Source organism: Hemicordylus capensis, chromosome 1 (assembly GCF_027244095.1).
Source record: "Hemicordylus capensis ecotype Gifberg chromosome 1, rHemCap1.1.pri, whole genome shotgun sequence".
Classification (NCBI taxonomy): Eukaryota; Metazoa; Chordata; class Lepidosauria; order Squamata; family Cordylidae; genus Hemicordylus; species Hemicordylus capensis.
In genome coordinates, this window is record NC_069657.1 from 219,333,614 (window position 1) to 219,358,976 (window position 25,363).

A 25,363-nucleotide genomic window follows, 5' to 3' on the forward strand; every position below is an offset into this window, starting at 1 on the left:
CTGGGTTCAGATCATGTAGGTGCCGCATAGTTCAGATAAAAGGCCTGTCAGTATTTGCTTATGTACTTATTTGTGCATTTATTGCACTTATATACTGCTAAGCAAATATCTCTCAGCAGTACACAAACCCATTAAAATAAACCATTTAAAAACAGACCAATTAAAACAAAGTAAAACCAATCATTAAAGAAAGAAAGGTGATGAGGTAGCCAGACCTAGAGTGCTCCTTCCAGCCACTATTACTGAAAGAGTTGTAGCCCTACTGCTGGTCACAGTAGCCAACCATAGTGATAAATAACCATTTGTTCCAGGCCAAAACTGAAACATACTGGGCTTAAACAGTTGTTTAGAAAGCAACTATTTTGTTGATTTCTGTGGAGTTCCGCACACTTTTTTCATGTCAAAAGTTTTAAAGTCAAATGAATGATGCTCACTATTTTTGTTTTTTGGGTTGATTTTTTAAGACTTGTACAACACTGTTTTCTGCAGAAGAATTCCAGCCCTTGGATCCCACTCAAGAACTAATATTTCCACCAGAACTCATGGTAAGAAACAACAGCATATATTATTATTGTTTATTGTTATTAGTTAGAATATTTATACCCTGCCCCTCCAATACACTACTGCTCAGGGGGCTCACAATATTAATAAGATAAATGTAAAGATTAACAAACTTAAACAAGTTAAAAGACCAGCTAAAGCCACAGTTAAAATTACAAATTTTAAAAGTTTCAAAATAAAAAGTATTAATAAAAAGCTTAAAACTGAGAACTGAAAAACCTATTAGATATAAGCAGCAGATAAAACATTTAAAACCCTTTTTTAAAAGATGTGTTTTTAATTTTTTTTTTAAATGCTGAGGGAGAGAGCATGGCAAACGTCTTTGGAGGGTATTCCAAAGCCGTGGGGCCACAACCGAAAAGGCCCTGTCTCTAGTTCCCACCAACCAGTTCTCTATTAGTGGCAGGGCCATGAGCAGGACCTGAGATACTGAGCAAAAGGCCCTGGCAGGTTCATATGGGCAAATGCAATCCGACAGGTACTCCAGCCCCAAGCTGTGTAGCGTTTTAAAGGTCAAGACCAGCAACCTAAATCTAGCCCGGAAGCAGACTGGTAACCAATGAAGCTGGCACAGAATGGGTGTAACACTCATAAAATGACTTGTGCCCACGAGCATCCTTGCAGCAGTCTTCTGGACCAGCTGAAACTTCCTAACTGTCTTCAAGGGCACTGGGCAGCCTCATACAGAGTGCATTGAAATAGTCCAGTCTAGTTGTTGCCTAAGCATGAATGACTGAAGTCAGGTCCGAATACTCCAAATGGCATTGCAGCCATCATATCAGCCGTAGCTGGTAAAACTCACCTTGGCACACCACCACCGCCTGTGCCTCCAAGGAGAGCATTGGGTCCAGAAACACCCCCAAGCTGCGGACTTGGTCTTTCAGAGGGAGTCTGACCCCGTCCAAGACCAGATTTACCTCACTACTTGGGTGATCAGTTTTACCAACCCAGAGCACTTCCAACTTATCTGGATTCAGTTTCTGCCCCCATCCACTCCAGAACAGCCTCCAAACCCCTGATCAGAGCATCTACTGCCTCCCTAGTGTCTGCTGACTTAAAAAAAAAAAACGGTAGAGCTGGGTGTCATCACCATATTGGCACTGCAGCCCACACCCACAGATGACCTCTCCCAGACGGGTGTAGCTATAATTGAGCGAATTGGTTCAAAGAACCTGGGGGCCCCAGTTCCTGAGGTCCCCCCAGCTCTACCCCTCCCTATTTGCTTCATTGTCTCCTTTGCTCTGAGGGGGCCACCAGAAAGAGGGATGAACATGGGCCCCCTCTCCCCTAGCTATGCTTCTGCTCCCCGAGGTTTTATGTAGATGTTTAGCATAGGGGACAGAATATATCCCTGTGGTGTCCCATAGGCCAAGGGATGGAGCAGGCATCCCCCAGCACCCACTTCTGAGTATAATCCTCCAGGTAGGAGTGGAACCACTGTATAACCATGCCCCCAAGTCCCAACCCAGAGAGATGACCCAGAAGGATATCATGGTCAATGGTACTGAAAGCCACTGAGAGGTCCAGGAGAATCAACAGAGTCACACTCCCTCTGTCTATCTTGCAGCAGAGGTCATCCACAAAGGCAGTTTCCATCTCATATCCAGGCCGGAAGCCAGACTGGAAAGGATCTAAGTAATTAGATTCATCTTCTAGGGCTACTTGGAACTGAGACGCCGTCATGCTCTCCAACACCTTGCACAAGAAGGGAAGGTTAGGAACAGGCCAAAGGTTATTTAAATCATCTGGGTCCAATGAGGGCTTTCTTTCTTTTCTTTTTTTTAAAGGAAGGGCCTAATGATTGCCTCCTTCATCTGAGGGGGCACCACCCCCTGCATCAGAGGCATTCACCATCCCTGCCACTCATGGACCCAGTCCCACCTAGCAGCCTTCAGCCATAAAGGGCAAGGGCTGAGCAAGCCCTTGGTAGGCCTCAGCCTTCCAAGCAGACTGTTCAGCTCCTCAGGCAACGCAGTCTGAAAACCATCCAATATAACCAGACCAGATGGTGTACTGGTAGCATCCAGTTCTGGTGCTGCAAAAACCTGAGCATCCAAGTCAGAACAGATATGAGCTATTTTATCCACGAAATGTATCACATTTTGTAACACATCACTGTGGACTGCTGATGGTTCTGTTTGGTTGTCTTTGGGGCCCTCACATAGGGGACTCCAAACCACTCGAAAGAAAAGGATGCAGCAGCTGTACCTCCTCTTCCGTTTTTACACTGGTCCCCTTGCCCACCCTCCTATCCCAGCTTTGGTGATGAGCAAGATTCTAATTTTACCCCACAGCAGGTAGGTGGAGAATCCAAAAGGTGGGGAAACAGGGCAAGAAGATGCAGAGGATGCATACTGTTTTGATACTGTTGTGGATTTTAAAGTGTTGGCAGTAACTGATATCCTGACTAAAGCAGTGGCAGCATGCCAGGAAAACACACCCACACTGGAGAAGACTTCCAGAGCTTCGCAACACAGAGCATACAAGATGGTGATGAGGATTTTTTTTTTTTTGTTTGCCATTCTCTGCTTCCCTTGGAAGTGCCCTGCACCTAAAATATGTCCCTAAGGGCTGTGCGGCCCTCAAAAATGTATTTCCAGAGAGTGCTGGAAACTTACAGGAGAAACAGAGATCAGTGAGAAATGTGTCCCCATCCTGTGTGCTCCACACTGTGGAGCTAAGAAAGCTCTCGACAGCATGGGTGTGTTTTCCTGGAGTGCTGTTGCTACCTTAGTCAGAATGTCAGCCATTGTCTCTGGGTGGCTGACACCAGTTCTGAAGGGTACTGATAAGTTGTTTGATGAGGTATATATGAAACATGGTGTTGACAGTACCTGTTGTTGTTTCCAGGATCTATTGTGGATGCCCCCATAACCTAAATCCTAAATCTGGCATTGTTTTCCCTACAGAGAATGGCTGAAAATCAGACAGCACGGACTCTTATTTTCCATGGGGAAAGAACTAGGTGGATTTCTCCTGTAAATCGAAAAGAACTTCTGGAACTGAAAGCCAAGTACCCCCAGGCGCCTCTTGTAGTAGGGAACACTGGTTTGGGTATGTAGAACTTAATTTTGTACACAGCAGAGCAGCTCCCTACCATCTCTTGAAAATCAGCCATGAATTCAAGCTAAATCATTATAAACTAGCTCAGCTGGGCACAGAGCATCTGCGCCTCTAGTTTGTCGCCACAGGCCCCCCCCCCACCCGCCCGTTGCTGCCTCCTTCTTCCCCTTCCCTCCCACCCATTGCCGCCTCCTTCTTCCTCCTTCCCACCCCCCTGTTGCCACCTCCTTAATCCACCCATCTGTTGCTGCCTCCTGCTTCCGCCCGTCCCCCGTCTGTCCCCACCGCTACCTCCTGCCTGCTGCCGTTGCCATTTTTGGCATAATTCTCCCCCCTCTGCTGGCCAGCTGGCTGCTTCCACCGCCACCATTTTCTTCCCTCCCACCCATGGTTATTCAGCAGCTCTCACGAGAGCTGCCACACATGGGGATAGGCATGGGTATGTCTTAGAGAAATATATATAAAGAGGATGACCTGATTATGGGTAAGGATCGCATATATGGCAAAGGAGCTTTCTCACTGGCATCTACTATTGTGTGTAGAATTTCAGCATATCCTGTTAACTTTGTACTACAGGATGATTTCCTAACTAACTAAGCGCATGTGTAATGTGGGGCTGTGACTGGAGTTTATGCACAACACCTCCAGTCCCTCTGAACTTGTGCTGATGTGCAAGCTGGCAAAATGTTCCTGTTCTTCCTGCATTCTGGAAGTGCTCTGGAAGAGAGGAAACACACTGCTGAGGGTCAGTGACATGTTTCCTCTCCTCCAGAGCACGAGCAGAGCAGGGACATTTCACATTGATCAAATCAAAGAACGTTGCAGAGCATGTTCAGTAGTGGCATCATCATGCGAATAGGGACGTGTGAACTGGCTGTGGGGCCCTTCCAGCCCTTCCTCTGGTGACAGCGGCCATTTTGGAGGCTGCCGTGCATACACAATGGGCCTCTGTGTGACCTGGGATCTGGCCATGCAGAGGCCCATTGGGCATGTTCAACAGCCTCCCAAATGGTCACTGCCACCAGAGGAAAGGCCAGAACAGCCCGAAAATGGGCCAAACCGGCCCTTTTTGGAGTGGGAGAAGGCTGGTGGGGGAGGGGGAGATGCAGAGACCACCACCCCTGTGGCTACCTCTGACCCTGACCCAGCAGTGAGTCTGTCTGTGTGTCTGTGTGTCTGTGTGTGTAAACGTAGAACCCCTGAACTGGCTCAAATTCGAGCCAAGCCGGGGGTATGTTCAGGGGGCACATGCCCAGTTCAGTTTGAGTCCAGTCCGGACTTGAACCAAACCAGGCAAACCGGTTTTGTGCACACCCCTACTTTTGAATACTGTCTTTTGTTTTGAGCACTTCAGTGTTTGAGTTGGAAAAGCAATGCACAACTTTATTAAACAAATAAGTACTGTATGTTCATAAAAAAGCATTTGAATAGCAATCAAGCAGCCTTTATGTTTTTATCTCCATTTAATTGTTTTCTTAGGACCTTCTATGAAATTTAAAGGTGTATTTCATCCACTTATCATCTCACCTACGAGGATATTGGATTTGTATGTGGTAGAACACACAGAGAATGGTTAGTGAACTCTGTTTTTCCTCTTTGAGTCTTCATCCTATGCCTAGAGTAAAGAGAGAACTGACATTTTAAGAACAGTGGAGAATGTTTGAAAGTGCACTCAGTAGAGACATAACCGTTCTGCAAGTTTTCAGAGTTAAGTGGTTCAGCTCGATCTCAGGAAAAGCCTGCTGTGTAATGCCAGTAACATTACTTCCCACAATCCATGGAGCAATGTTTGTGTTTGTTTGTTTTTTAATTTAACTGCCATGTTTTATTTATTTAGCTAGCTAGCTAGCTAACACATTTTTATACCGCCCTAACCCAAGAAAAATAGCTTGCCAGAAGCATAACTGTAACTGTTGGAGAGGCAAAAGTGACACTACTGCTACAGAATTCCTGTTTCTCTGCTAAAGGATGCCTGTTTTCTCTAGAGATAACTTGGTATTAACTCAGCTTTCCTTCTGAAATATCAGTATGCTTATTTGAAGTGTCCCATTTCTTTGAATGGTCCCTAATGGAAAGATTCATTTCCATTAGGGAAAGATCTGGTTGTCGTTCATCAGACTGCCCATTACTTCTGGCATGGCAAAATTATTTTGCAATTCAAGTTTAAGTCTTGTTAACCTTGTATAGATACGTTACATTGTTTAAAACTGACACACCAATACTGTGTGTGTCTCATACCTTGCATTAATAAACCTATCAGGACTATTGTTTCCTTTTTATTGATGTGTTACTAATTGAAAGATGTGAAGGAGCATAATCTGTCTGTATAGTGATTCTCATGTTTTACTCCTTTCAGGGCTAATACTAGGAGCTGCCTGTAGCCTGACTTTAGTGAAAGACATTCTGACAAAAGCCATTTCAGAACTTCCAGCAGAGAAGACCAAGATATTCTGTGCTCTCTTGCAACAGTTAAAAACTCTGGGCGGACAGCAGATCCGAAATGTAGCTGTATGTTCTTGAATTAAAATAACAAGTTAATGGCTTAAAATATTAGTATTAATGTGTACATATCCTGTTCTATGTCGTGGACAATTCATTGTTCAGTCCACTCCATGTGCCATCCACTCCCATGTGGTGAACAATTTCAGCTTAGGAACTTGGACATGGCTGAGTTAGCCAGCACAGTTCTCATTTTTATCATGTTTATTTTCAATCTGAAAACCAATGGCAATAGAGTATGTAGTCTTCCAAAAGAGTCAGGATACAATTTTTTCCAGTAATATACAAATAGTTTCCATACTTCATAGCCGATATGAACATTTTGTGGTACTGTTTCCTTAAACAAATAGAACTTTATTTTATCATATCCCAACAGTACTCGTGCTGGGTCTAATGGCATTTACTATAATACTCAGAACTCACTTCCAATATACTACAGTTTATAGTACATATTGGACAAAAGGCAGGATCCAGGGAGCCCTTTGTGAAAGGCAGTTCTGCCCATGTAAGGCAAGGGGTCCTCCCATTGATTTCTGTGGATGCCTCCCCTCCCAGTTACAGCATCCTGTACAGCAGCCCTTGCCATTCCAGAGAGTTTCCCATCCCACAGGAACAGCTTTTCAGGGGGCACAAGTGGCTGAAGGGGGAAGGAGATAGGAAAACCCCTTAGCTCAAGCAGAACTTTATGGGCAGCTTAACCTGACCTACAACAAGTCAATAGGAAGTCCAGGAGAGGGGACCAGTTATTTTTGCAGCACACGTACTCCTGTAGTGTGTTGTCTGAACTCGTCCAAGTCCAGGTGGCCACTGGCCAACCCGACTTATTACCAACTCCAACCCAAGATTCGTAACCAAGGCTTGAAGTTGGTTTCACAAGGTTGGTAACAAGTCAGGTTAGCCAGTCCTCAACTGAACTTGGGCAGATTCTGAAGACACTCCAAGAGCGTGCATGCTATGGGAACCTCTGGTTTTTTCTCCCAGCCACAGTCCACCATCTCGGCGGTGGGGGAAGGGGAAGCCCTTAGACGCTTCTTTCTTCTCATCCTGAGATGTTTAAATTTAAAGTTTAAAATCATAAAAACAGGCTCCAAAAGGTCTCCAGGCAATAACAATCATAAGGTGTGATATTTAAAAGCATTAAAAACCGAAAGGAATGGCTTTAACTAAGAAAATAGTTTCAAAAGGGAGAGCTTAAAAGAATGTGCTGCCGGCTAGGCAGAGTTGTGTGAAGCTGCCTTCTGTGTGTTTCTCTGGATCTACCCAAGGTTTTTAAAAATTCACCATCCCATTTATACATTCTGGGTATCCTGGAACATTTTTACAAATTTGCCTTGGGTTAGGTTGCCAGTGTTGGTCTATGTGTTTAGTGAGAAACTAGTGTGTGTTTGTTTTTAAATTTCATTAACTAACATTGATTTATATGTATTGGTATTGAAACTTCCTTACACTTTTGTTCTCTGTAGTCTTTTGGAGGAAATATCATAATGAGAAGTTCAACATCTGACATCAATCCTATTCTTGCAGTTGGCAATAGTATCCTCAGTGTGGCATCACAAGGTAGGATCAAAGACACTCTCCTTATGTCATTTCCTATCTTTGGATATTACTCAAACTTTCCAGATCTCTTTTGTATGATTTTGGAGCCTGTTCTAGACCACTAGAGAGCCAACTTCAGACTGTGTACTGGGGAGAAGGGTCAGGAATACTGTTGCTGCTATCATCTTCATTGCTTTGAAAACGTCTTCCTTCCTTTCTTCGTTCCTTCTATCAGCAGAGGGAGCTTTTCTCATATTCTGCCCACCCCCGCCCCACCCCCAATCAGTTTTGTCCTTTTCACCAGAATCCCTGTCTTAGTAAGGAACTATGCAGCGCTGATATATTATTTTTTACAAACAAGCAAATATCACAGAAGGAACAGGAATCAAGATCTTTTATACTTTACTCCAAAGCTTTAGATAACCCAATTCTTTTGCTAGCTGAGTTAACTGCTCCATGTTTAAAGGTAAAGTGTGCCATCAAGTCAGGAAACATGTCTCAGCAATCCTGTTCCAACATTGCTTTTAAAAGGACAAAGCACAGGAGTTAGACTTCTCTTGAATATGTTGCACTGCAAATATAATTCAGGCTTGAAGAGAAGACGTGTGTGGAAAGCTTGTTCAAATGCCAGAAACCATGTTCATATCTTCTTTTCAGAGCAGATTGTGTGTACTGATGAGCAGTACTTTTAGATGTACTGAAAAGCAGAAGTTTGATTTCCCCAAAGCATAGCGACTTCTTTTGAGTGGTGTGTGAAGTTGCGCTTTCATGTTTCTTTAGTTGTTTTATACATGGTAAGAAAGCTATCATTCCTGTAACTTAAGCAAGAAGCACTGACATTGCTTTTTCCAATCTATACTTCTAGTCCACATGCCTTGACTACTGCAGGAAAGCCCATGTCAAGAGACATGCAGGATCAGACAGAGACTTCTCTAGATAGCCTGACATTTATTTCTCATTCTATAGACTTTAATTTTCTCCATTAGGGAGACTGCGACAGATTCCTTTGAGTGATCTTTTTGCTGATGGACTTGGAAAAAATACCCTTGAACCAGAGGAGATCCTAGTGTCTATTCACATTCCACATTCTAGGAAGGTATGTGTTCTTTCTAGGAAAGGCAAAAATGTAGAAATAATGCCACAGTCGTACTTGCGTATTCTAGTGATAGTCAATATTTTGTTATGTTTTGATTGGCTGGGGACTTGATCGCAGCACACTCTTGAATATATAACAGAAGACTATAAGGGCTCAGTGTTATCTTAATAGGATTCTCTTATTAAGATCTTAACCTAGAGATTATTCCTGTTGCTTTAAGGACTTTAGGGAAGCAGATAATCAGAAATAGTGAACCCCTGCCCATTCCAAAACTTTTTATGCCTCAGAATATATAGTAGTTAGTCTCCCAACCTCCTCTAAGCAACTTGAAGATTCACTGAGTCTATTAAAAGAAGTCAAGCTTTTAAACAAAGATTGGACACAGTTCTGAGGAGAACTGAGGAAGTAATCCTTTATTTTCACTTGTACAACTCTCACCCCACCCTCGGCAATTTGTTAGTTCAGGTTGCTTATTTCTTCAAGGGCACCGGTGGGCCAGGTTAAAAAACAGGAAAACTAGCCAGCAAATAGAGCAGCACAATTCTTCTCCCATTCCTTTTCAAAGAAGAGTTCATATATTACAATCATACCTTTATCAGTGCTTCTTTAGTGAAGTTACATATTGTACAAAATATAGTCCGGAGGGCAGGGGTGGTAAGAAAAGGAACCTTTGTTTTTTGAACCAGGGAGCATAAACAAGGAGAAATTAAGAGCGATGCGGATAAAACACAGGAAGCTGCCACAGTGTCTAGTTTATAGTATATTGTGACATTATAGTAACATTGCCCCATATGTGTTTTTTCAGTGTTGGGCTTTTGACTTATAATGATTATAAGAATTGCCGATAACCTTACTGTTATTTAAAAACAACAATAGTGATATCTCTCAAAAAGGGAAATAGATAATACATAAATACTGTGAAACGATCTTGTGAAAAAGGTAGTGACTAGCATCCAGAGCAACGTGCTGAGGACAATTCGTGACCCTCAGGGCTATATTTCTGAAAGGTGCAGAGCACTTCTGGAGGCCAAGGAGATCAGCAAAAAAAACCCTGCCCATGTGGACTCTGCTACTTGGGAAACCTCAGGTTGTGAGGACACAGTCTCTGACTGTGTGCTCGGTATGTTGCTGTGGATGTCAAGCAGTATTTCAAAGTATTATGGTCTAGCTAATCCTCCCTCTCTTATTTTTCTATTCCCCTTCATCTCTCAGGGTGAATTTGTATCAGCATTCCGACAGGCCCAGCGGCAGGAAAATGCTTTACCTATTGTTACTGCAGGGATGAGAGTTCTTTTTGACGAAGGCTGCAACATCATTAAGGACATCAGCATCTTTTATGGAGGCATTAGCCCCACTACAGTTGCTGCAAAGCATACATGCCAGGCACTCATTGGGAGGTAGCATATGATTTCCTGTTGGCTTTGATGATCTCTAGACTAAATGCTTACCCAAATGGTAGTTTCCTACCCTCTTGGTTTGGCTTTGTGTCTAAAATAGCAGTTCTGTTCCCCAAAATATGAACTGTCCAGATAAGCCAGGAGTCCTTGTCAATGTTCTCTCTAATTTTTTTCATCTGTGTGCGAAAGTAGTTTCGTTCTGGGCGGTGTGCGCTAAGGATATGCGTGAAACGTGGTTTGAAAACCCAATCACAGCACATCCCTTTCACATGGTGGGCTTGCACATCCCCGTTAACATGGAGGATAGCAGGTCCATACCTGCTCCTCTGCTGCTTGCCGCCACTTCCTTAATCACGGTGCCCCCACCCCACCTGCCAGCTATCATCGTGTGCCAGCAGGGGTCTCCCCGGGCATGCAGGGGCAGCTGGGAAAGAACATCGCCAGCGTGCGATGATAGCTGGGGTGTGGGGGTGTCGCGAATAAGGAAGTGGTTGCGAGTGGTGGAAGGGCAGGTATGGACCTGCTCTCCTCCATATTAAAGGGGATGTGTAAGGCCTCTGTGTTAAAGGGATGTGCTGCCATGGTGTCCAGATATGTATTTCATGCACATCCCTACTGTGCGCACACGTGCATATACAGAGTGGGTCCTTCCTGATTCAACCTGAGCAGGATCTAAAATTAACTGAGCTGACATCCCTTAGCGGGAGCATTGTTCCTACATTTAAATTAAATAATTGTAGTTAATTTTCATTGTTTAGGGGCTCATTAGATTCTTTAACCACAACTATTTGCACTCCATCAAATTTTTGAAGAAGTAACAAAGATGTTGAGGCAGCTCCTCAGCAAAGAAGACTGTTTTGCAAACTTGCTAAGGATTAATGATAAATTTCACCTCCTAATCAGCTATTATCAAATCTCCATTCTTTGTATAGATTCTCTGTATAGTTTGGGGATGGGGCTATAGCTCAGTGGTAGAACATCTGCTTCATATGCAGAAGGTCCCAGGTTCAAAATATCAAATCTTTTATTGCAGTCTTAAACCAGCATAAAGCATGGGCTCATACATCACAGTACAATATATGTTGTAAAAAAAGGAATTTTGAAAGGAAGCATAAAAACAAACTTACAAACAGTGATACTTATTTGAGATTAGCAATTAACAAATGATTTGCCTATGGCCTGCCTTATTCTAATTATTGCTGCACAAAGTTTAGCAACTTGGTGAGTAATAGGAAACATAGGAAACTGCCATATACTGAGTCAGACCATTGGTCTATCTAGCTCAGTATTGTCTTCACAGACTGGCAGCGGCTTCTCCAAGGTTGCAGGCAGGAATCTCTCCCAGCCCTATCTTGGAGATGCTGCCAGGGAGGGAACTTGAAACCTTCTGCTCTTCCCAGAGCGGCTTCATCCCCTGAGGGGAATATCTTGCAGTGCTCACACATCAAGTCTCCCATTCAGATGCAACCAGGGCAGACCCTGCTTAGCTATGGGGACAAGTCATGCTTGCTACCACAAGACCAGCTCTCCTCTCCTTGAGGAGATATGAGGACTTGAATCAGATAACAAAAATTCAACCAATTGGTGAGGAGCAAAATCCCTGACACACTCAGTACAGGTGTAAGAAAAACCAACCTAATGTTGTTATATATGTCACAGCAGAGAAACTCATGCTCTAGTGTTTCTTCCTGGTTAGCATCACAGGGATAGAGGCACAGAGGGTATGAAAGTTTTTTATATCTACCTTCCACCAGAGCAGAAGGCAGGGCATTCAGTCTTGCCAAGAAAATGCTCTACAGTGGTGAGGGAGATGCAGGTGAAAAAGGTAGGCTGCAGGGGTTACTAGGTATCTAACACTCTCGTATAAGGACAGCAGAGGGCCTGTGGCTAAGTCCACTTGACGCTCAGCATCAAGTATACACTGTTTAAGTAATGACTTAGTCCTCTCCAACCCCTTAGATAAGAGCTGCGGAGACTAAAATCCTAGTAAAGAGAGCTTAGATTGATTTGCACTTTCTCAAGAGGAATGGATGTCATCAGCAAGTATCAGGGGCACAAGACCAACTCGGGAAAGAGAGAGCTTAAGCCAATGAAATAGCGTAGCTAACCAGAATTTAGCGGTAACACTCACCAAGCCGGCTTCTAAGTGTAAGGAAACACAACATGGGACCTGAGAAATAGCCCTCAGGAATTTTGATTGTATTCTCTCTAAAATGACACTATTAGGGGCAAACCTAGTTGAGCTCCATACAAAATCTGGGCCAAAGCCTTGGCCTCAAATAACTTAATTGAGGCTGGACTAAATAGGCCTCCCCTGGGGAAATGAAATTTCAGAAGGGCAGTAGCGCTCTTATGTGCATTACAAGCAGCCACGTCCCCATGTGCCTTCCTGCTACTGCTAGTTTGAATACTAACCCCTAGATATTTCAATACAGATACATGTTTAATGACATTACCATTGATTGACCAAGTAAAGTTCTTAGGTCTTTTAGCAAAGACCATTACCTTTGTTTTATCATAATTGATTTCTAGCTTATTCTCCAGACAGAACTCTGCAAAAAAATTTAAAGCCCCCTTAAGCTCTATGGGCAACCTTGATAATAAAACCACATCGCCGGCATACAAAAGGATGGAAATATGCTTGTTTGCCAATATTGGAGGTTGATACTTTGGGTTATCAAATCTAATAACAATCCCATTTATGTAAAAATTAAAAAGCAAGGGCACTAAAATACACCCTTGTTTCACACCCTTCAAAATTGGAACGGAGGCTGACAGAGTGCCTTGAGAGACTCGTAAGTGAAGTATCAGTGTACCTAGCTCAAACAAGGAAAAGGAGGCACCGATCTATCGATGAATTATAAAGTTTAGTTCAGAGCTTCCATCAAGAAATAGAATCAAAGGTGGCCTTAAGGTCAATAAAGGCCGCATATAGTGAAGCCGGTCTCTGAGAATTAGATTTCTCAATAAAATGATGCAAGGTGTGGCAATGATCGATCGTAGAGCGACCCTGCCTAAAACCAGCCTGCTCATCAGCCAATTCACCCTCCCCCTCCAGCCAGTCCTTCAATTTCCAATAAAGATGTCTAGCATATATCTTGCTAACAACACTTAGGAGGCTTATAGGGCGATAATTTGCAGGGTTGGCTTGGTCACCACTCTGCATTATTCTTAATAATTTCTGGGGAAACAACATCTGGACCTGGTGTTTTTTCTCACTTAAGTTGTTTAATTAAATCCATCACCTCTGAAACTCCAACTGGTTACCAATGTGGCATCCCCCTCTCTAACAGAGCAAAGTGATTTGTTGCTAGAGCCTCAGTAAAAAGATGTCTAAAATTTTCTTCCTAGGCTTTTGGAGATATGTAATTGTCCCAAACCAACCTCCAAAAAAAGGGAAGGATTCTTTGATTTAATTGCCTGCATTAACGCATCCCAAGAGGCTCTTATATTCTCCCTCTTTTGCATCTTAATTAAATATTTATATGAGCTCTTCAATCCCTGGCATCTCCTGGGCGCTTTCCAGATTAGTCCCTGCAACGGGGTCACGACACGTCTCTGAAGTGTGCTTCCACACTTCCTGTGTTGTCACACCGCAGTCCCGTCGAAAGCGGCAGGGTGCCATTCATATGTCGGATGCCTTGTTTCAAATTTAATCGTTGCGACTTAGTGCTATGATGTCATTTATCCAGAATAAAAAGGGTGGGTTTTTTCGGGTTGTTAGTTTTTGTGAGACTGGTCCCCCTTCAGGTTTTGAAAGTGATTTGCTTGAACAGAGCATTTTGCTGCTTTTGAGCGGCTAGTCTGGAAAGCACCCAGGTAGGGCTGGGAAAGACTCCTGCCTGCAACCTTGGAGAGCCGCTGCCAGTCAGTGTAGATAATACTGAGCTAGATAGATGAATAATCTCTTGGTATAAGGTGGCTTCCTATGTTTCTGTGAGTACATTTCAAAGGACTCCTGGATCTCAAGATTAAATGAGGACTTTGGGTACTATTGAATAATTCCCTCGAAAATGCAATTTTATTATTATTATCATTGTTGTTGTTATTATTATGTTTGTTTGTGTAATGTGTACATACCACTTTTCAACAACAGGTTTTCAAAGCAGTTTAGCAAAAAGAATATTACAAAAGAATATTACAGGACAAATGCTTTATACACAGCAATTACATAGTCAAATTACTGTTAACATAAAGAAGGCTTTACAAATATTTTAGACTGTATTATTCATCAGGGTTAAGGAATACAGTGGAACAGAAACATTTTTGTTTTGTTTTGTTTTCTGTTGTCTTGATCTGAGGAGGGCAACTTATTCAGTATGGAGGGCTAAATTGGAAATATAGCACGAACTAGAAATAAGATGCCTGCATGAACATTCCCCAACCCCCAGTTTATCTCTCTAATTAGAACGGCTAGATCTAAACAAAAATTAAACTGAAATTTGTATGATTTTAACAGAAACACTTTGGAATACACACAAGAGTATTTGGGGTGGAGCGAATGATTCAAGAATGAAATCTCAGCCCATTATTTTACATCTCTTGGCCACCATGATGTACAACAACCATTTCTGGCATATGAATGTTTTTGTCCATCTTAAAGTCAAACGTTTTGCTGTTAGGATCCAGTTTCTGTTTTACTGAGACAACTGGTTTGAATAACATTGCCAGATTCAAAACTATACATTCAGTGATATGCTCCTATAAAAGATCAATAGTACAGTATTCATTGAGAAGGGCAGTGTTAGTCTTGCGGTAGTATCTTAGACTTTCACCTGCTTATTGAGTGTATTTATTATTATCATTGCCAGACCTTGGGATGAGGAGATGCTGGATGAAGCCTGCAGATCAGTCCTCAAAGAACTTGTTCTCCCAAGCGCTGCTCCAGGGGGCAAAGTAGAGTATAGAAGGACTCTCATTGTCAGTTTCATCTTCAAATTCTACCTGGAGGTGCTGAAGTCATTGAAGACAATGGTAATGTTTTGCTCTGTTGATTTGTCTGGCCTTCGGCTTTGCACTTGTATATAAGCCTCCTGATCCACAAACTGTTTAAAATTTAAGTGCTTAGATTTAAGAAAAGATACATATGTGTCTGGATATTTCCAAACTGCATTAATCAAATGGCACCCATATAAATTTAGACAAAAATATAATGCAACAGGAATCTCATTAAACTCAAACATAAAACATAAGAAGAGTCCTTTTGGATCAGACCAAGAGCATGCATAGTACTGCTTCCTGTTTGCCACAGTGACCAATGAGATGCCTCTGAGAAGACCACCAGCAAGAGATGAAGGCAAGCCCCCTCTCCTGCCATTGCTCACCTAAAAAGCAATGCGGCAGTTTGAAACGCAGCCAGTCAGCCAGAAGTTCTCTCAGAAAAGCACCAAGGCTGACATCCTGGCTAATGCTGTGGGCATGTTCCAAACACCGGCATGCATACAGTGCTAGCCCTCACACTAATCCTCACACTTCCAAGTGCAGGCAGTCTTGCACAAGGGTGCAGTTATTTCAGGGCTCTCCACGCTCCAGAAGTGCACTATTAGAGTGGAAACCCATCCCTGAGAGCACGGATGAGTTTCTGCTCTAACGGACCACTTCTGGAGTGCTGGGAGAGCTCTGAAATAATTGCACTATTGCCCAAGAGCCAGAATTCGCATGGGGCTGGTAATGCATCCGTGTAGTGTTAGGAACATACACTCATTGTTAGTCAGGATGTCATCCCAAGTTTTTACTTGGCAACATAAGAAAGACACCCAGCAAGAGGGGCCAGCAATGAGGGTGCAAAGGGAGGCATTCTGTAGTGTGTGTTCCGTCGTGTAAAGCCCACCTCCACTTCTTCACTCCCCTCCCCTGCATAAAGGAAAGGATTTCATCCTACTGATGCCTGTTGCAGGGTGTCTGCGGGTGGAGAGTTTCTTTATTTGTTCTTCAACAAAAAAGTTTCAGTTGTTCATGGCCCCCCCCTTTTTTTCAGGCAGATCTAATCAGATGGGTTAGAATATCTGGAATAGATGGATTGGGTTGAAATGTATGCAGTAGGTGGATTAATATTTTATTGAGCTTTTTGAGATGGTGTTAAATATGTTTATAGATGTGGAACAGAAAAGAATCAAAATGGCAGAGAGAATAGTTTTTAGTGGAGAAGCCACTGCCAGTTTGTGAGTAGACAATAGTGAGCTAGATGGACTAATGATCTGACTCGGCATACGGCAGCTTCCTAGGCTCCTATGTTCACCACCCAACCAGGATTGCTTCCAGCATACGGTCACTTCCGGTCCTCTGCCTGACATCACCCCTGCCCACACAGTTGGTTATTAGGAGCATGCACGTTTCCTGGGTCTCAGCTGGAGCTTCTTCCTCTCTGCATCTAATCATGGGAACCAGCCCATAGTATCATTGATTGAAAGGTCAAGAGCTGCTGTTGTAAAAACAGTAGAAAGCCCCCACCCCCACCCACACACAGACATTCTTCTGCATATCCATGCACACTTCCTTACTTTGGGATTTTGTGCCCATTATCTCTAGTGGTATATGAATATACTATTTTTAAATCTTCAGGATTTTTCTAGAACATTAGTGGATTATATTTTTGTGTGTGTGTGAGGAGGGGGTTTAATACCCAATTATGTTTTAATCAAACCAGCGTTTAAAAAAAAAAAAAAGATTAAAATACCTTCTTTCAGTATTCCAGTCGGTATCCAGACATCCCAGAGAATTATATGAGTGCCCTTGAACATTTCCATACCAAAATCCCCCAGAGCATGCAAAAGTTCCAGGTGAGTAGTTGCTTTTCTACTGCCATATTGCACAAAAGCAGCAGCTTCCCCAAATGTTAAACTCTTGTGATTTGGAAATGCTGCTTGATCTGTGTGGTTATTGTAACTTTGTCTGCTCAGCTTAGATAGATAGGAGAGTTCCAGAGAGTTACTGATGTCGGTGGGCAGGGAAATGTTTGGCTGGTATTGGGAGCTACTTTCAGCTTCGCCTGGTATATATGCGTGATGCTCTCTTCTCCTGGCTGTCATCCCGCACAGTCCCCTCTGAGTGCCTCTGGCATCTGTCCTGCTTTCTTCCCTCCTGACTGGCCTACTTGCCTTTAAATAGGCTCTGACATTCAGTGAAATCTCATCTGGCGGCAGGACTCTCATCTCTCAGGCGTTCACTCACAAGATCACTGGTCCCTGGGAATCCCACAGGAGCAGCTCTTTTTTCTTGGCCATGGAAATGCATGGGGCTTCCATCTGTGCCTGCCTCTCTGAGGGAGTCACCACTTGTACTTGTACAACCATTGTGCAAGGTTGTTGCCTGCCTGCTACCTTGTCAGGACAGCTGTGCACACCACATGCACATGACTAGGCGGGACCACCCAGTGTGGCCAAGTCACCCAATTTCCAACAATACTGAAGTGCTCAGAAAACCAAGAGAAATGTAGAGTCCTGTGATAGGCTGAGCCCATGGCAGGCATTTGAAGAGTTTGCTAGAATTCTCCACAGGTCTGCTCAGCATTTCAGGTCCTGGCTTGGTCTTGGTAGCAGCCTAGGTATATCAGGGGTTAGGACAGGGCTTCTCAACCTTGGCCCTCCAGCTGATTTTGGACAGCCCAGCCCCAGTGGCCAGTAGTTGATTATGGGAGCTGTAGGCCAACATCTGCAGGGCTCTTTCCAGATTACCTGCTCAATAGTGGTAAAATGCTTCAGCGTTGGGCATATCACATTGAAACCGTAAATAAAGGCTGTTGCGCAAAGCCACCAGAAAGGGGAGCAGTCTTGCAAAAACTGCACAACGGAGAAATACAGCTATTTATTTGTGCTGCACATGTGACGTTGTGGGACTGTAACATGGCAATAAAATCCGAAGTAAGGCATTGGAAATGGAACAGCACCTTGCTGTCAGTGCAGGGACTGCAGTGTCGCAACACATGAAGTACGGAAGCAGACTTTGCAGATCTGTAGTGACGCTGGGGCGATGGTTAATCTGGAAAGCGCCCAGGAGGGGCGAGGTTGAGTAGCTCTGGGTTAGAAGCATTTGCGGAACTTGCATGGATGCAGCCTGACTCTCCCTATGCTTCTTTAAGAACAGAGAACACATATCCCTGAAATTACATCCACACAGCTCTAATTTATGGGATCATGTTTGCCTTGACTCCCAGGCCCTGCAGTACCCAGAGTGCTTCAGCTTCTCCTGGTCACTTTGGTCAACACGACAAGAAACACTACAGCATCCTCATAGGTCATGCTGTCTGCCTGACTGTCTTCCCATAAGTGAGCACAGGGGTATCCTGGGGAGAAAGAGAGTCTCCTGGACTTTCCAGCGTTGTTTCCTGCACTTCAGGTTTTAAAATATAGCCCTACACGGGAGTGCAGGAAGTTCTTAAGAGATCAGTCGCTTCGTTCGTCATGTTTGTTCCCTGATGAAACTCCAGATGGCATTGCATGGTGTTTCCAGATGACCTCCCATCAAGGCATTGTTCACTCCAGGCCTATTAATCCTCAGCAAGGTTGCTACATCATGTCTTTTTGGACCACCAGATCCTGGGTCTAGGGTTTAGTAGCATCTGTGATCTTACCTCTAATACTGAGTCAGAAAGAGGCACTAATAAGACACAATTTCTCTTTCTTACATTGTAGGATACTGTTTATATAAATATGAGTGCCATTATTTAAAGCTGTAGGAAGAGGAGGAGACTTATAAATAAAACCAATTCATGTTAAACTACAGAGAAATCTTGACTTCTTGTTGTTGTTTGTTTTTTGTGGATACCTCTAACTGAAAAGGATGTAGAGCTGGGGCAACTTGCTCAAGACCCAATAGGACGTCCAGTCATGCACCAGGCCGGTATTAAACATGCTACAGGGGAAGCCATTTATTGTGATGACATTCGTGCTGTGGATGAGGAACTCTTCTTGGCTCTAGTAACCAGTTCTAAAGCCCATGCAAAGATTGGGTATGTGTCACTATACAGCAAATTGGTTTTTTCTAGATTACTTTGAAAAGTGGATCCCTTGTGAGTAAGAGTTGTGGTTCGGTAAAAGCAAAGAACTGGAGAAGCAAAGAAACACTGCTTTATGGACAAGAACATATTGATGGCATTCACACAATCAAAAAATGTGTTCTACCCGGGTTTGGGAGCTGTGTGTGCTCCTAATTTTTTGGTTGTGTGAAAGCAAGGTAAGAGGAAAAACCTGGGTAGAAGTGATTGTGTGGAAGCAAGGTAGGAGGAAAAGCTACCCAGGTTTTCCTCCTACCTTGTTTCCACACAATCACTTCTGCCCAGGTTTTCTTCCAGATTTGGACACAAAACAAATCAGGGGTGATTCAATTCAGGCACAAATGGAATTTTTAAAAATCGATTCGTGCACATCCCTATTCATGATATAGAGGGTTAGCAATGGAAAGTCTATGGTCTTATACACTTCAGAGCAGTCTAGGTTGGCAGCTTTCCATTCAGGCATGGCTTAATAGCAGGGCTTCCTCTGACCAGCACACTTCAATAATTCTACTCTTTCATTTCCTTTTCCCACTGAAGTCCACTTCTCATGGAATGTTTTCTACTCAAGTACTCCATAACTGGCATTTTATACATGCAATTTGCACTTGCATATTCATACCTATATACCCAACCTGCACCATTTATGAAGACTGCACCGAATTTATGAGGGTAATGTTCATGTACCATAGACTACAAAATATTTTGCTAGATTCAACCTTGAATCTCCACAGTAACTTCAGGGTCCTTGACCATTTCTGTGCTGAGAGGTTTTTGATTCACACAACTCCAAGGATAGAGCTGTATTCTAGATTTAAACTGGTGTAAGAATCATTTTCTCTTTCTAGAGAGCCATGAGATCAGTGTTGTATGGGAAACCTCAACAGTGGAATTGGTGTGAAATGGATATAGGGTATAGTATAGTGTACTGCCACCCTTAGACACATGGCAGACTGTTTTTCTTCTTGTGGTGCTCATGATGGAAGACATTTGAGCATTCCTTCATAGACACAAGCCATGATCCAGCACTTCATAGTCCACTTTAGAGTGGTTTGTTACAGTGTGCTAAATTCACATTAAATATTTCCAGTGGACCACTCACACCTTCATTTTATCATAACCCTTCTGTACTGACAACCTGGGCAGTCAAACATGAAATTCACTCCATGCGTCACATAAACTGCAGCACTTATTAACTTATTAATTGTGATCTGAGGAAGGTACAGTGTGTGATAGCCACCTTTCCCACCCCAACGTCTTTCATTATCTCCAACTTTATCTAAGTGTCCCAGCCCCACATCCAAGCATCTTCTCCTACAACCTTTCCAATCCAATGCACCAACCCCTTCATTTTTCCTGATTGTGTCCCCTTTGTCCACACCATGCCCATTCTAGCATCCAGCTCCTTTGCTCCCTACTGCTGCCCAGTCATCTGTAAAAAGCAGAGCAAAGCTTTGCCTGCAGATGATGATGATGGTGGTGGTGGTGATGAAAATAACATTTTTAGCTGAAAAGCAGAATGTAAATATTCTTATCGAACTAGAAAAATATGAGGACATGATTCCCTGTCCCAGAACGGCTCACAGTCTTAAAAAGAAACAAATCTGTTGGGCTGAACAGGGACAGTAACTCTCCTCCTGCTAAATGTAAGAAAGCCACCACCTTAAAAAGTTGCTTCTTTGCCCAGTTAGCAGGGTCACAACACAAGTATCTTTAATAATTTCTGCCCTGAGGAACTGCTATTTTATATTTAACTGCTTTGCACTGTCTCCCCAGGTCAATTGATGCTTCAGAAGCCCTCAAGATGCCAGGTGTGGTTGATATAATTTCTGTTCAGGATGTCCCAGCCACCAATGAGTTCTATAACTATGAAATCCCCGACATTGTATTTGCCAGAGGAACGGTAGGTTATGAGGTCATTCTCACAACTGGGTGGGCAAGGCAGCGGGCAGGCAGGGGGGAAAGCTTGGTAAATTTACCTTCCCCGCAGACGATGGGCTTCTGTTGGGAGTGCGAAACACTCTCCCAGATGAACAGCACTGCATGTGTGCAGTGCGGGGGTTGAGACAATGCGTCCCAGCCCCCAGAAATCCCACAGTGTCCGCACGAGTGCATGGAGCATTGTGGGAATCCCCCTAGCAACAGGCATGCGCCCGTCAGTGTGTCAGCACCAGCTGAAAGCAGCCAGTGCTGACACACAGTCAAGGAAACGCAGCTCAAGGAGTGCGTGAGTCACTCCCTTAACCTTGTTTAAGAGACGGGCTCTCTAGGAGGGTTTGCTGCCAGGAGCCGTCTGGCTCCTGCGGGTTCCCATGGGCAGCCAACCCTGGGCTTAGCTGCCCTAGCCCGGACTTGGCTGCTTGTGAGAACAGCCTCTATGTACAATTATAGATGTTGGGTATTTTAATCTCTTTATGTTGTTTACTGTAAAGAGTCATTTACTTCAGTAATGTACATACATGCTAGGGATTTTGTTTATATTATGTAAGTATTCACTGTTGGTTTTTTTTCTAACTTTTTATTACAGACCACCCCTTTCTTTCCCTGATTCTCCTGCCAGGAATATGCTATAAGATCATTTCTTGCTCTAAATAGACTTGGCAGGCTACTTTTTTTCAAACACAGAGTCAGAACAACACTACGTGATCAAGAGAAATGCAGGGAAGTGCTGAAGTGCCTCGTGGTGGTTTTCGGGGCAACCTCAGGGATAGTCCACAGACTATCAAACGTGTAGCCCTGGGCGGCTGCATTGGCCGCCCACACAATACCTTCTCCATCACGGAGGCGGTGGGGACTGCAGGGATCGAGGGCTGCTCAGCCCCCTGAAGCCCCAGGATGCCCCGCACAAGTGTGCGGGGCATTCTGGGGGGGGGGGGGCCAAGACAAGGAGGCTGCTTGTAGCCTCCTGGTTGAGGGGTCTACTCATGTGTCACTGTGCACCACAGCAGCACACGGGCAAAAAAATGAGGTCAACGGAGCACTTGCTCCATTAGCCTCGTTTAGGGGTGCTTTTGGTGAGCCCGGGGGTTCCGATGATCACTGGAAAGTAGGCCAAGTTCCCTTAGCCCGCTTTCCAGTGATCATAGGAATAGCCTCATGGTGTGCTAGGCTCTACCCCTGCAGACTCCGAGAGGGTTTTGTTTTATTTATTTAAAATATTTCTATACCACCCCAAACTTGCTTCTCTGGGCGGTTTCATGTTCTAATAATGAACATAAAACTCCCTGCACTCTTTCCCACTTATCCTCTGCTGTGCAGGAAGGGTTTAAAAAAAAAGTCGGAAAACATTCAGAGACTTTATTTTATTTTATTTATTGCCCTTATGCAAACAGAAATGATATTCTCCCCCAGCAAAAACTGCACTTGTGATTCTTATGCATGTGTTGCATGGACCTCAGGCTTGGAAGTGTTGAATGCTCCATTCTCAGTTGCTGAGGCCAGGGACATCTCATGAGTTATCCTCTCTCAGAAGCTCCAGGCAGGATAGAAAGTAAATAGTTAAAAAACTAAGCCACGCCCACTAGAGCCGGAGGGGGATAACCCCGCCCCAGTTCTTTCTGTCCTCAGCAAGCTCCAAGGCAGCGTTTTTCTAGCTCTCTCTATTTTCAGTATTCCATTCTCCAAATCCTTTTTTCTGTCCCTGATCCTTATTACTTGCTATTACCTGAAGAAGAAAGAAAATCACCCTTCTTTTGTCCGTTTCCCCCACCACCACCACCTCCGTTCTCTCCCCCCCATCTCCTCTTTCCTCTCCGTTGCTTGGAGCCAGGCAGAGAGGTACAGAGCAATTTCTCCAACAAGGGGAAGAGATCGAGTGTTTTCGGCCTGGGAGGCTTCAGGGCCTTTTGTAGGCCCCATTGGCGCAGGCTGCTGCAAGCTCTAACATAGCAATGCCACTTTTCCAACCTCCCGAAAACCGCCTGAAAAATTCGCCAGCAGTGAGTTGACGGTCCGTGATTGACCGTCTTTCATTTATTGGCCATGGAGTCTGCCCCAGAAGGGCTTAATTTTCCCGCGTCGGTGATGGCCGCTCTCGAGTCACCCGTCCTGATCATCGAAGGGGCCACATCCAGTCTCCTGCCCTCGGGCTGTGAGGCTCGCACTACTGCGGCCCGGCGTGCCACACTGCTGCAGGCAGCTTCAGGTGGCTGTGAAGAGCACTTTTGGAGGGTCCCTATTGCCAACGCCCCACCAACCTCTGAAGAGATTAGGCGGATTGGCGAGCTGGCTAGCAACCTGACTGGCAGGGCAGCAAGGTCATTACAGTCATCTTCTGTTCCTAAGATGGCGACGGTTGCGAAGAATCTCTCCATTTTACCTGAAGGAGCGGGTAATGTAAAAGGGAGACAGTCTCTAAAAGGGCGGGAAAAGACTAAGACTGTGGTGGATGGCCAGCAGCGTGAGTCTGCTGCAGAGACTGGGCCTAAAGAATCCAGTTCTCACCCTGCTGTTTTACCTACGTCTGTGCCACCTGAGTGGCAAGCATGGTTTCTCAATGCAATCATTGACACCATCTACCAGGTTAGGCCCCCTAAGAGGAGTAGGAGATCGAAGAAGGGGAGAAGGTGTAGGTCACCCAGTGTGAGCTTCTCATCTAGCGAGTCTGTCAGTCCTTCTCCCAAGAAGGCCAAAAGCAAACGTAAGCATAGTGAGCTGGGCAAGGTGGCACGGGACCATTCCTCTGATGCTTCCGATCAGACTCTGGGGGCCCTAGGGGTTTATTTGCATCTCGGAAAAATGTCATTGCAAACTCAGAGAGGCCTAATCAGCCTTCTGACCTGAAGACCCAGTTAATGCAGGGGGAGATTTTGATCCGGACCCAGAGACTCCGTTAGACAAGGATGACGGGGAATGGTCTGGAGGGAAGGACACTGGTGATGCCTCAGTGTCACAGCGCCTCTTTGTGGCAGAGGACTTCAGCCCACTCATGTCCAGAATTATTAATACAATTGGATTGAAATCAGAGGCTGGGCAGAGTTCTGACTCTTCCGCCAAAGGGGACTTGGTCTTTCCTAGAGCACACCCCAAGGATATGCTGATGCCCATGCCAGAGTTGTTTGTGGATGTAGTCAAACAGGAATGGTTGACACCAGCTTCCAACCGCAAGGCTACGTCGATGGCTAACAAATTTTATTCTTTTCAGCAAACCACTACAGCTATGTTGAGGACACCAAATGCGGATGCCCAGATTTTGCAATTGGTGTCGGGTTCCCTGGTACCTCGAGAGGCTGAGGTTTCTCTAAAAGACATAGCTGACAAGAAGGCTGAGCTGTCATTTAATTGTGTCATGAGAACGTGTCCCTGGTGATCCGTGCAACAGCAGCAGCATCCATGGCAGCCCGCGCCTCCTTATTATGGGTGGTCAATCTTCTGAGTGATCCTCCAGGGGACCCAGTTAAGATGAGTCAGCAACTATTAAAGATCCAGAAAGCGCAGGCCTTTATGGCCGATGCCACTCTTGATACGATTAGATTCTCAGCGCAAGTGGCGGCTTCATCAGTTGTTGGCAGACGCCACTTGTGGCTCAAAATTGGACAGTTGATTCTACCTCTAGGCTTAATATCACTACCGTCCCTTACGACGGCAAGAAGCTTTTTGGTGACTCTGCCCTACAAGATATTTTTGTAGAGTCGTCTGATAAGCGAAAGACGAAGCCTTCAACCAATAAAAAGACTGATAAACAGCCTTTCAAAAGGCCCTTCCAATACAATCAGCTCTTTCATAGCTTCTGCCCCTTCCGGGGCCGGGACAGAGATACAAAATTCCAGAGGGGATCTTGGAATTGTCAGAGAGTACCCTTTAGAGGGTTCGGTACCTACAAATAGCAAGCTGCTCAGTCAAAGCAGCAAAAGCCACAACAATGACTTGAAGCATGTCAGACTTGGAGGGCGTTTGTCTCACCTCGCCCCAGCCTGAGAAGATTCAACCTCAGACAACTGGGTTCTGCAGCTGATCCATCACGGCTACAGGATAGTTTCACTCCTCTCCGCCCTGCCGCTTTATCCCCACTCCAAGGTCAAAAGCATTCTCAAAGCATCCGCCAATGGTCCAGGCGATCCAACACCACCTGGACATCGGGGCAGTGAAGCTAGTGCCTCTGACACAGGAGGGAGGAGTTTATTCCTATCCTGTTTACCATCCCAAAAAGGGACGGCTCAAGGAGAGCTGTTTTAGACTTAAAATTTTTGAACAGATGGGTCTGCAGAACTCATTTCCAGGTGG

The 25,363-nt window shown here is 44.5% G+C and overlaps 1 protein-coding gene across 5 annotated transcripts in view; it reads left to right on the plus strand.

Annotated features, from left to right (window-relative positions):
- Window positions 1–25,363, plus strand: part of AOX1 (aldehyde oxidase 1) — a 99,067-nt gene that overhangs the window by 19,101 nt on the left and 54,603 nt on the right. For all 5 annotated transcript variants that reach the window (XM_053284122.1, XM_053284126.1, XM_053284121.1 and 2 more), the window contains exons 8-18: window positions 465–545; window positions 3,471–3,615; window positions 5,104–5,196; window positions 5,981–6,132; window positions 7,587–7,680; window positions 8,646–8,755; window positions 9,968–10,152; window positions 14,964–15,126; window positions 16,839–16,931; window positions 18,930–19,099; window positions 20,918–21,044. In XM_053284122.1, coding sequence (XP_053140097.1) covers window positions 465–545; window positions 3,471–3,615; window positions 5,104–5,196; window positions 5,981–6,132; window positions 7,587–7,680; window positions 8,646–8,755; window positions 9,968–10,152; window positions 14,964–15,126; window positions 16,839–16,931; window positions 18,930–19,099; window positions 20,918–21,044 — 1,413 coding nt within the window. The remainder of the gene's footprint in view (window positions 1–464; window positions 546–3,470; window positions 3,616–5,103; window positions 5,197–5,980; window positions 6,133–7,586; window positions 7,681–8,645; window positions 8,756–9,967; window positions 10,153–14,963; window positions 15,127–16,838; window positions 16,932–18,929; window positions 19,100–20,917; window positions 21,045–25,363) is intronic.